At 40.4% G+C, this 12,657-nt stretch overlaps 1 protein-coding gene across 1 annotated transcript in view; it reads left to right on the top strand.

Annotated features, from left to right (window-relative positions):
* The window catches only part of Lztr1 (Leucine zipper like transcription regulator 1), a gene marked incomplete at its 5' end in the record, with an annotated part of 328,453 nt that overhangs the window by 228,400 nt on the left and 87,396 nt on the right, over nt 1-12,657 (top strand). The window contains 1 exon segment of the mRNA XM_070091669.1: nt 1,525-1,690. Within this exon segment, the coding sequence (XP_069947770.1) occupies nt 1,525-1,690 (166 nt within the window).

Genomic DNA, 12,657 nt, shown 5'->3' on the forward strand with positions numbered 1-12,657 from the left:
GTGAAAAATTACCTAATTGAAAAGAAATTAGACCTTAAGTGCCTCCTGGTATTAGACAATGCTCCTGGTCATCCTTCAGACGTGGCAGAGCGACTTTCTGCGGAAATGAGCTTCATTAAGGTCAAGTTTTTGCCTCCTAATACCACTCCTCTCCTGCAGCCCATGGTCCATCAGGTCACTACAAACTTCAAAAAACTCTACACAAAAGCTATGTTTGAAAGGTACTGTGTAGTGACCTCAGAAACTCAATTGACTCTTAAGAGAGTTTTGGAGAGTTCACTTTAGCATCCTCAATTGTGTAAACATTATAGGTAAGGCTAGGGAGGAAGTGACTAAGAGGACCTTGAACTCTGCTTGCAAGAAACTGTGGCCAGCATGTGTAGCCAAAAGGGATTTTGAAGGGTTTGAGGCTAACCCTGGGAATCCTATGCCAGTTGAGGAATCCATTGTGGCATTGGGGAAGTCCTTGGGGTTGGAGGTTAGTGGGGATGATGTGGAAGAGTTGGTGGAGGAGGACAATGAAGAACTAACCACTGATGAGCTGCTAGAGGTGGTAGAGAAATTGAGGAAGTTGCCTACTTCAAAGATTAAGGAAATGTGTGCAATGTGGCTTAAAGTGCAAACCTTTTTTGATGAAAATCACCCTCATACAGCTATTGCAAGCTGTGCTGGTGACTATTACACTGACAATGTTGTGAAACACTTTAGGAATGTCATAAAGGAACGGGAGGTACAGGCCTCTATAGACAGATATGTTGTGTGACAGAGGTCCAGTGACTCTCAAGCTGGTCCTTGTGGCATTAAAAGAAGAAGGGAAATAACCCCGGAAAAGGACTTGCCACCTCAAGTCCTAATGGAAGGGGATTCCCCTTCTAAACATTAACACCATCCACAGTCTCCCCTCCTCCCATCCCATCAATCATCACCAGATCTTCAATAAAGGTAAGTGTCATGTAACTGTGCATGTCTTCTCCAGTTTGTGTGTATTATAATTAATATTTCATGTGGTAAAAATTTTTTTTTGTTCATACTTTGGGGTGTCAGGAATGGATTAATTTGATTTCCATTATTTCTTATGGGGAAAATTAATTCGCCTAACGATAATTTTGCCTAACGTTGAGCTCTCAGGGATGGATTAACAGCATTAGGCGAAGGGTCCACTGTATTTTGAGGATGATGAATTACAGGATGGCAAAGAGAGTATTAGAAGCTATTTAAAAATGAGCGAGAGTAATGAAAAGACAGTTATGTTCCTGGAAAGATAAAAGGAGTAGCATAAAAGGGAAAACATTTTACTATGGGTTAATTTCAATGAATGGTGCATGTTATGGAGGCTTACTTGACAAAAATATCTTAAACTTTTCATTCAAAAGTCATCTTCATGAACTAGTGATCAGAATATAAATGAATTTAATTAAAATTATTATTTTCATGTAATCTGTGAATGGTGATCCTTGTAGAATTCTCTGATAGACTGTAAACTAGCTGTATTTCTCTTTACACGTCTTGGTTATTTTTCAACAGCTTTGACCTAGACAGCCAAACATGGTCTGTGATTCAACCAGCGCCAGACTCTCAAGTTCCATCTGGGCGACTCTTCCATGCAGCAGCAGTAGTTGGTGATGCGATGTATGTCTTTGGTGGTACAGTAGATAACAATGTGCGCAGTGGTGAGATGTATCGCTTCCAGGTGAGATAACCTAATCTTTTATATTACAGAATTTCAAATTTGCTGTGAAAAATAGGTTTAGATATATCCATCATACTCCCACATGTATCATATTCATTTATTAATACTTTCACTGTCGTGACCCCCAAAATTAAAAGAGCTACCGGAACTGCCCTATAAAGCTATAAAATGCACAGAAGTCAGTAATTTTGCCAATTTCACACAAAATTACACAAATTCCAGTTTATAAACAGAGTCTAAAATAAGTACTGTATACATTCCAGCCAGTAGAGGAACCTATCTTCTATTTATTATTCGTGTCCCCAGGCCTCTCCTATATTAGATTTGCCCTCCATTTCGAATCCATCATCAGACCAAAATTTTAAGTTTTATCTTATTTCTCAAATAATAAAATATGACCAAGACTTATTGGTCATTGTTTAGAGTGCCCCAATAATTGAAGTAGACCTAGCAAAAGCCCATAACACAGTCTGGGGGATAGGGGACCTTACCCTTTCTCAGAAAAATCATCAAAAGTCAATATTTCTTATTTTTTTATTTATTTATTAACACACTGGCCGATTCCCACCAAGGCAGGGTGGCCCGAAAAAGAAAAACTTTCACCATCATTCACTCCATCACTGTCTTGCCAGAAGGGTGCTTTACACTACAGTTTTTAAACTGCAACATTAACACCCCTCCTTCAGAGTGCAGGCACTGTACTTCCCATCTGCAGAACTCAAGTCCGGCCTGCCGGTTTCCCTGAATCCCTTCATAAATGTTACTTTACTCACACTCCAACAGCACGTCAAGTATTAAAAACCATTTGTCTCCATTCACTCCTATCAAACACGCTCACGCATGCCTGCTGGAAGTCCAAGCCCTTCACACACAAAACCTCCTTTACCCCCTCCCTCCAACCTTTCCTAGGCCGACCCCTGCCCCGCCTTCCTTCCACTACAGATAGATACACTCTTGAAGTCATTCTGTTTCACTCCATTCTCTCTACATGTCCAAACCACCTCAACAACCCTTCCTCAGCCCTCTGGACAACAGTTTTGGTAATCCTGCACCTCCTCCTAACTTCCAAACTACGAATTCTCTGCATTATATTCACACCACACATTGCCCTCAGACATGACATCTCCACTGCCTCCAGCCTTCTCCTCACTGCAACATTCATCACCCATGCTTCACACCCATATAAGAGCGTTGGTAAAACTATATTCTCATACATTCCCCTCTTTGCCTCCAAGGACAAAGTTCTTTGTCTCCACAGACTCCTAAGTTCACAGCTCACCCTTTTCCCCTCATCAATTCTATAATTCGCCTCATCTTTCATAGACCCATCCGCTGACACGTCCACTCCCAAATATCTGAATACATTCACCTCCTCCATACTCTCTCCCTCTAATCTGATATCCAATCTTTCATCACCTAATCTTTTTGTTATCCTCATAACCTTACTCTTTCCTGTATTCACTTTTAATTTTCTTCTTTTGCATGCCCTACCAAATTTATCCACCAACCTCTGCAACTTCTCTTCAGAATCTCCCAAGAGCACAGTGTCATCAGCAAAGAGCAACTGTGACAACTCCCACTTTATGTGTGATTCTTTATCTTTTAACTCCACGCCTCTTGCCAAAACCCTCGCATTTACTTCTCTTACAACCCCAAATATAAATATATTAAACAACCACGGTGGCATCACACATCCTTGTGTAAGGCCTACTTTTACTGGGAAATAATCTCCCTCTTTCCTACATACTCTAACTTGAGCCTCACTATCCTCGTAAAAACTCTTCACTGCTTTCAGTAATCTACCTCCTACACCATACACCTGCAACATCTGCCACATTGTCCCCCTATCCACCCTGTCATACGCCTTTTCCAAATCCATAAATGCCATAAAAACCTTTTTAGCCTTATCTAAATACTGTTCACTTATATGTTTCACTGTAAACACCTGGTCCACACACCCCCTACCTTTCCTAAAACCTCCTTGTTCATCTGCTATCCTATTCTCCGTCTTACTCTTAATTCTTTCAATTATAGCTCTACCATACACTTTACCAGGTATACTCAACAGACTTATCCCCCTATAATTTTTGCACTCTCTTTTGTCCCCTTTGCCTTTATACAAAGGAACTATGCATGCTCTCTGCCAATCCCTAGGTACCTTACCCTCTTCCATACATTTATTAAATAATTGCACCAACCACTCCAAAACTATATCCCCACCTGCTTTTAACATTTCTATCGTTATCCCATCAATCCCGGCTGCCTTACCCCTTTTCATTTTACCTACTGCCTCACGAACTTCCCCCACACTCACAACTGGCTCTTCCTCACTCCTACAAGAAGTTATTCCTCCTTGCCCTTTACACGAAATCACAGCTTCCCTATCTTCATCAACATTTAACAAGTCCTCAAAATATTCCCTCCATCTTCCCAATACCTCTAACTCTCCATTTAATAACTCTCCTCTCCTATTTTTAACTGACAAATCCATTTGTTCTCTAGGCTTCCTTAACCTGTTAATCTCACTCCAAAACTTTTTCTTATTTTCAACAAAATTTGTTGATAACATCTCACCCACTCTCTCATTTGCTCTCTTTTTACATTGCTTCACCACTCTCTTAACCTCTCTCTTTTTCTCCATATACTCTTCCCTCCTTGCATCACTTCTACTTTGTAAAAACTTTTCATATACTAACTTTTTCTCCCTTACTACTCTATTTACATCATCATTCCACCAATCGCTCCTCTTCCCTCCTGCACCCACTTTCCTGTAACCACAAACTTCTGCTGAGCACTCTAACACTACATTTTTAAACCTACCCCATACCTCTTCGACCCCATTGCCTATGCTCTCATTAACCCATCTATCCTCCATTAGCTGTTTATATCTTACCCTAACTGCCTCCTCTTTTAGTTTATAAACCTTCACCTCTCTCTTCCCTGATGCTTCTATTCTCCTTGTATCCCATCTACCTTTTACTCTCAGTGTAGCTACAACTAAAAAGTGATCTGATATATCTGTGGCCCCTCTATAAACATGTACATCCTGAAGTCTACTCAACAGTCTTTTATCTACCAATACATAATCCAACAAACTACTGTCATTTTGCCCTACATCATATCTTGTATACTTATCCTCTTTTTCTTAAAATATGTATTACCTATAACTAAACCCCTTTCTATACAAAGTTTAATCAAAGGGCTCCCATTATCATTTACACTTGGCACCCCAAACGTACCTACCACACCCTCTCTAAAAGTTTCTCCTACTTTGGCATTCAGGTCCCCTACCACAATTACTCTCTCACTTGGTTCAAAGGTTCCTATACATTAACTTAACATCTCCCAAAATCTCTCTCTCTCCTCTACATTCCTCTCTTCTCCAGGTGCATACACGCTTATTATGACCCACTTTTCGCATCCAACCTTTACTTTAATCCACATAATCCTTGAATTTACACATTTATATTCTCTTTTCTCCTTCCATAACTGATCCTTCAACATTACTGCTCTCAGATACTCCAGATTTAATCCCATTTATTTCCCCCCACCGAAACTCCCCTACCCCCTTCAGCTTTGTTTCGCTTAGGGCCAGGACATCCAACTTCTTTTCATTCATAACATCAGCAATCATCTCTTTCTTGTCATCCACACTACATCCACACACATTCAAGCATCCCAGTTTTATAAAGTTTTTCTTCTTCTCTTTTTTAGTAAATGTCTACAGGAGAAGGGGTTACTAGCCCATCTCTCCCGGGATTTTAGTCGCCTCATACGACACGCATGGCTTACAGAGGAAAGATTCTTTTCCACTTTCCCATGGACAATAGAAGAAATAAAGAAGAACAAGAGCTATTTAGAAAAAGGAGAAAAACCTAGATGTATGTATATGTATATGCATGTGCGTGTCTGTGAAGTGTGACCAAAGTGTAAGTAGGAGTAGCAAGATATCCCTGTTATCTAGCATGTTTATGAGACAGAAAAAGTCACCAGCAATCCTACCATCATGCAAAACAGTTACAGGTTTCTGTTTCACTGTCATCTGGCAGGACGGTAGTATTTCCCTGGGTGGTTGCTGTCTACCAACCTACTACTTTCCGTCCTGCTGCTTTCCGTCCTGAAATTGACCAAAATCGTCTCTACTTCAGTAGTATGTCTGGTTTTATTGATACCATAAAACCATCCTAGAAAAAAACGAAAAGTTGCTGTTTTAAACCAAGCACAACATCAGCAGTTTGCCATCGTACACTATGTGGGGCAGGATTTTTTCTGTATAGTACTATGCACACTCATCTCACAGACCCCTTCTTTTGTGTCTAGGCCAAAATTTACTGATCATAGGGAATTCGAGGGTGACACTAGTGTTAGTATCATAGATCCTCATTTGAGACATTGAAAGGGTTAATGAACTTGTTAAGTCTGTATTTTTTTTATGAGTTACAGCTGTTTTCTGTGTGGTATAAGGATATAGGATTTACTTTCAAGTATTTTATTTATAATGAAAACATAAACAGTCGTACCTCACTTAACAACCAACATCATTACTCCAGACTTAAAATTGTTTCAATTTCATTGTTTTAAATTGTACTAAATTGTAATATTTCATTATTGTAAATTGTGCTTGATGATTGCTCAACTGTATAATCACTTCCTCAAACTTATAATTGTTTGAACTTCATTGTTTTAAATTGTGCTCAGTTGTAATACCGTAATCTCAATGTAACCTTGTAAAGAAATAAAAACTGATTGATTGATTATTATATAGTACAGTAGACTCGTATATCACACTATAGTTACGTTCCTGAAAGTGCCGTGTTAGATTAATCTATGTTATATAAACTGAAGAACTTATGGGAAAATAGGGTTACCTTCCTGGGATCCCCCAAAAGCCAAACAACTTTTTTTTAGACATCCAGATCTTACAAAAATAAAAAGGATTATGTTGTTTTTGCTGCTTAACCCTTTGAGGGTCCGTGCCGTAGATTTATAGCTTTACGTTGAGGGTCCGAACCGTAGATCTATGTCATGAGCTCGGCTCACTCTGATAAGCTGTGAGTGGTAAATTTTGGCCTAGATATGAGAGAATATGTATATGTGTTATGTGTACACCACATAAAACAAATCCTGCAGCACATAGTGCATAATGAGAGAAAAAAAAACTGAGACCGTAATTTTCGATTAAAACAGCAAAACAGCGACTTTGCAGTGTTTTTTCGTATGTTTTTTATAGTTGTATTTGCAATTTCCTGGTCTCATTTGATAGAATGGAAGATATATTACAGAAATAGAGATGATTTTGATTGGTTTTAGTACTGGATATGGCTTGAAACTGAGCTCAAAGTAGCGGAAATGTTAAATTTTTGCCGATGTTCAAGAGTAAACAAATGACCTCACATGTCTAATACACACCAGCTGGTTGGGCTAATATACATTCACAAATGTTGTGATATTATTTATACAATTATTACAATATTGCATAACAGTAAATCTTCTATTTTTTGGTTTGAATAAAAATTCATTATGTGAATAGAAAATCAGAATGAAATTCATTAGTAAAGCCAGAAAATGTAACTGATGAACAGAGGAAATGTTAATTTAGTGCCAGGAATGCCTGCATTGTTTATTCTGGACCTTATTTTGAAATTGGAGTATTTTGAACTTTGCATTAAATTGGCCAAATTACCAATTTCCAATCACTTTATTTTGTAGTTGAAACAGTTTACTTGGCGAATTTTTGTGCTCAGTCGATAGAATAGAAGTAATACTAGTGAAATAGTTAAGAATTTGGTCGACTGGAATAATGTAATTGGCCTAAAATGGGAGTCAAAGTCAGCAAAATCGCCAATGCGTAAATATCGCTGACACATCAAAATTCGCGAGAGCATAATTTCGTCGGTTTTCCATCAAATTTTGTACTTTTTGTTTTATTACCTTCAGAAAAAGATTCTCTATCTTTTCATAAGAAAAAATTACAAAATTATTTTTTGAAAATTCTTGGACACTGGTGCACACTTTGAAATTTGGTCTCTGGACCCTGAAAGGGTAAAGACTACAAATTCAACAGAAATATTATTATGTACCTTAAATTGTGGTTGCTGGTGTATGTCAGTGATTGTGAAGAGAGTGGAGATGCATGGTGTGGCCCTACTGGACTGAGGTGGATGGTTGTTGGTTGTCAGCAGAAGAATGAAGAGAACTTTGAATGCAAGTTTCTTGCTTTGCAAGTAAAACTTGACTTCCGGAATAAAGTGATGCTTAAACCAGTCAATAAATATTTCCCCTGCCATCCATGCTGACTGGTTTGACCACCAAATTATACTGGTAAGGTGTTTTTATCTACACCTTTCAAAGCACGAGGATTCTTAGAGCGGTAAATAACCATGGGCTTACACTTGAAATAACCTGATGCATTACCGCAAAGAAGCAAGGTGAAGCGATCCTTTGCTGCCTTGAAGTCTGGTGCAGCCCCATAGAGACAGTGGTCTCACCCATAGCCAGGCAGCAGCCTCAGCTAGGGGAAATATCCCGCGGGTGACACTTCAAATTTTTTCCCCTTGCGCAAACTTAACTGTGTTAAATTAATTTTACGAAGTGTTGTATAAAATTATGCAGCAATTTTTCAGTAGTGTAATAACCAAAACATCCCAAGTAAATCCATGTAATATGAGCATCTTCTGTAGTAGCAAGTGCAAAATAAACCCAGTGAAAAGCAGGGGTGTGGTGAGCACAATAATAGAACAATGTATTAACATTTATGCCCCCAGATTATTCAACATCATACCAGAAGATATCAGAAACACTGCTGGAACAGGTGTAGATATCTTCAAGAGAAAAGCTGAACAAGTATCTTCACTAGGTGCCAGATCAACCAAGCTGTCCATACCACGGGCGGGACTTGAACCCGCGGTCAGAGAGTCTCAAAACTCCAGACCGTCGCGTTAGTCATTACGATTTCGTGAGTCAACCAAGCTGTGATGGATATGTGGGGCACTGGGCCTCCAGCAGCAACAGCCTGGTTGACCAGGCAAGCACCAGATGAGCCTGGCCTATGGCTAGGCTCCATGAGTAGTAAGACTCTTGAAACTCATGAAGGGTACACATTACGAACAGTCATTTGGTGGGCAAATCTAACATACAAATTGGGTCTGTGGAATGTGTCAGAATGAACTGCAGTTGGTATCTGAAATTATTTTTCCATCTGTTGGATGTTGCATTTCTAAAGGCACACAATATGTTCCAGGCAAAAATAGGATGCAAACCCAAATTGATTAATTTCCATCTATATATCCATCTTAAGACAGATAATAGAAAAATACCAGTGAAGGTTCAGTCAACATGTTGCCACCATACCTGGAGGTTACCTGGAGGTTATTCCGGGGATCAATGCCCCCGCGGCCCGGTCAGTTACCAGGCCTCCCGATGGATCAGGGCCTGATCAACTAGGCTGTTACTGCTGGTCGCAAGCAGTCCAATGCACGAGCCACAGCCCGGCTGATCCGGCACTGGCTTTAGGTATCTGTCCAGCTCTCTCTTGAAGGCAGCCAGGGGTTTATTGGCAATTCCCCTAATGCTTGATGGGAGGCTGTTGAACAGTCTTGGGCCCCGGACACTTATGGTGTTTTCCCTTAGTGTACCAATGGCGCCCCTACTTTTTATTGGGGGCATTTTGCATCGCCTGCCCAGTCTTTTACTTTCGTAGGGAGTGATTTCTGTGTGCAGATTTGGGACCATTCCTTCCATGATTTTCCAAGTGTAGATTATGATATATCTCTCCCTCCTGCGTTCCAACGAGTACAAGTCAAATGTTTCCAAGCGTTCCCAGTAGTTAAGGTGCTTGACAGAACTTATACGTGCAGTAAAGGATCTCTGTACACTCTCTAGATATGCGATTTCACCTGCTTTGAATGGAGATGTTAATGTACAGCAGTATTCCAGCCTAGAGAGATACAAGTGATTTGAAAAGGATCATCATTGGCTTAGCATCTCTCGTTTTGAATGTTCTCATTATCCATCCTATCATTTTCTTTGCACGTGCGATCGTGGCACTGTTGTGATCCTTGAAAGTGAGATCCTCAGACATTACTACTCCCAGGTCCCTTACATTATTTTTCCGCTCTATTGTATGGCCAGAGTCTGTAGTATACTCTGTTCTAGTTATTATCTCCTCCAGTTTTCCATAACGGAGTAGTTGGAATTTGTCCTCACTGAACATCATATTGTTTACTGTTGCCCACTGGAAAACTTTGTTTATATCTTCTTGGAGGTTAACAGCGTCCTCAGCAGATGATAGCCTCATGCAGATCCTAGTATCATCCGCAAAGGATGATACGATGCTGTGATGTATATCTCTGTCTATGTCTGATATGAGGGTAAGGAATAAGATGGGGGCGAGTACTATGCCTTGTGGAACAGAGCTCTTCACTATGGCAGCCTCTGATTTAACTCTGTTGACCACTACTCTTTGTGTTCGATTTGTTAGGAAGTTGAAGATCCATCTCCCCACTTTCCCAGTTATTCCTTTAGCACGTATTTTATGGGCTATTACGCCATGATCGCATTTGTCAAATGCTTCTGCAAAGTCTGTGTATATTACATCTGCATTCTGGTTTTCTTCCAGTGCATCCAAGGCCATATCATAGTGATCCAGTAGTTGTGAGAGGCAGGAGCGACCTGCCCTGAACCCATGTTGCCCTGGATTGTGCAAATATTGGGAATCCAGGTGATTTGCAATCCTGCTTCTTAGCACTCTTTCAAAGATTTTTATGATGTGGGACATCAGAGCTATTGGTCTATAGTTCTTAGCTAATGCTTTGCTGCCACCTTTATGGAGTGGAGCTATATCCGTTGTTTTAAGTGACTGTGGAATTTCACCCATGTTCAAGCTCCTCCTCCATAGTGTACTTAGGGCACGCAAGAGGGGTTTCTTGCAGTTCTTAATGAAAACAGAGTTCCACGAGTCTGGGCCCGGGGCTGAGTGCATGGGCATGTTGTCAATAGCTTTTTCAAAATCTATCGGAGTTAGGGTAATGTCGGAAATCTGGCATACATTTATGGAGTTTTGAGGTTCATTCATGAAGAAATCATTTGGGTCGTCGATCCTCAGACCGATTAGTGGTTCACTAAACACAGAGTCGTACTGGGATTTCAATATTTCACTCATTTCTTTGTTGTCATCTGTGTAAGTCCCATCCTGTCTGAGTAAGGGCCCGATACTAGATGTGGTATTTGCCTTGTTTTTGGCATGTGAAAAGAAATATTTTGAATTTCTTTCAATTTCACTAATACCTTTAAGCTCCTCCTGTCTCTCCTGGTTCCTGTAAGAGTCATTTAACTTAAGTTCGATAGTTTCCACTTCCCTGGTCAGTGCCTCCTTTCGTGTATCAGATATTCTAGCACTCCTGAGGAGCTCAGTGACTCTTCGTCGTCTTCTGTAGAGGGAGCGTCTTTCTCTCTCCAGTTTACTCCTGCTCTTCTTCTTTCTTAGGGGAATATGTATAGAACATGCTTCAGCTGCCAGGAAGTTGATCCTTTCGAGGCACTGGTTTGGATCCATGTCATTTAAGACATCTTCCCAACATATTTCGTTTAGGACATGGTTTACCTGGTCCCAGTTGATGTTCTTGTTGTTGAAGTTGTATTTTGTGAAGACACCTTCACAGGTACATTCATTCTGCTGATCAGGACCCCTTTGCATGTACGTCTGGACTTCGATTAGGTTGTGATCGGAATTAGTTGTTTTTGATATTCTTATGTCTCTTATCAGGTCCTCATTATTTGTGAAGATAAGGTCAAGTGTGTTTTCTAGCCTTGTTGGCTCCACTATCTGCTGGCTTAAGGTGTGTTTTTCGCAGAGACTTAGTAGCTCATGTGTGTGTGACCTTTCATCTGTGCTACCTCCGGGGATTGTTTCAGCTATAACATTATTTGCTACATTCCTCCATTTTGTATGCCTTAGGTTGAAATCACCAAGCAGTAAGATGTTTGGGGATGGAGGTGGAAGGTTTTCCAGACAGTAATCAATTTTCAGTACCTGTTCCTTGAACTGTTGTGAGGTTGCATCTGGTGGCTTATATACAACCACAATGACTAGGTTTTGGTTCTCGATCTTTATTGATAGAACTTCAACTACCTCATTTGTGGTGTTCAGCAACTCCGTGCAGATGAGGGACTCTTTGACATACAGGCCAACCCCCCTTGTTGCCTGTTCATTCTGTCGCATCTAAAAAGGTTGTAACCACTTATCCATATTTCACTGTCAAAGTGATCTTTTGTGTGAGTCTCTGTGAAGGCTGCAAACATTGCATTAGACTCCTCTAGAAGTCCACTGATAAAAGGTATTTTGTTGTTGGTGGATGGCTTAAGGCCTTGTATATTAGCAAATATGAACGCGGTTGTATTCTGTGTTTGTTGGGGGGATTTTGTTATTGGCATCAGTTGTTGTAATTCTGGAGGGCCATGGGTGGCCACTGGCTGCGCCTCCAGTCCAACAAGGCTCCAAGGTGGTGGACTATTTTTGTTATTTCCTTCCATTTTCTTTTTCCGTTTCCTGCCACTAAAAAATCACCTGGAGTTGGGTTGTCGTAGCTACTATTGTTTGTCTTGTGGGGTCTTTGCCTCCTGGTCCCTTTTAGATGGTATGCAGGGCAGTCGATGTTGTAACACTGTGAAAGTGATCCACTTTGGCTGAGACCAGATGCACACTTTCTGATACTATTCCTGAAGAAGGCATAGAAACAATGTCATGTATGTCAACATATAACTAGAAAGTCAAGCAGGCTATCAGATACACAGCATATCTGTAAGTTGTGATGGTACCAGACGCGTCCACCTGGGCCGTTCATACGTTCATGACTCACTCTTGGGCACAGTAACCCCTTGACTGTCACAACCCCAAATCCTGAGGTGTCTCTGGTGTCTCAAAATTTCCAAAAAAAAAAATTATTATTTTTTCTTATGAAATGATATAA

The sequence above is a fragment of the Cherax quadricarinatus genome, chromosome 36 (genome assembly GCF_038502225.1).
Source record: "Cherax quadricarinatus isolate ZL_2023a chromosome 36, ASM3850222v1, whole genome shotgun sequence".
NCBI lineage: Eukaryota > Metazoa > Arthropoda > Malacostraca > Decapoda > Parastacidae > Cherax > Cherax quadricarinatus.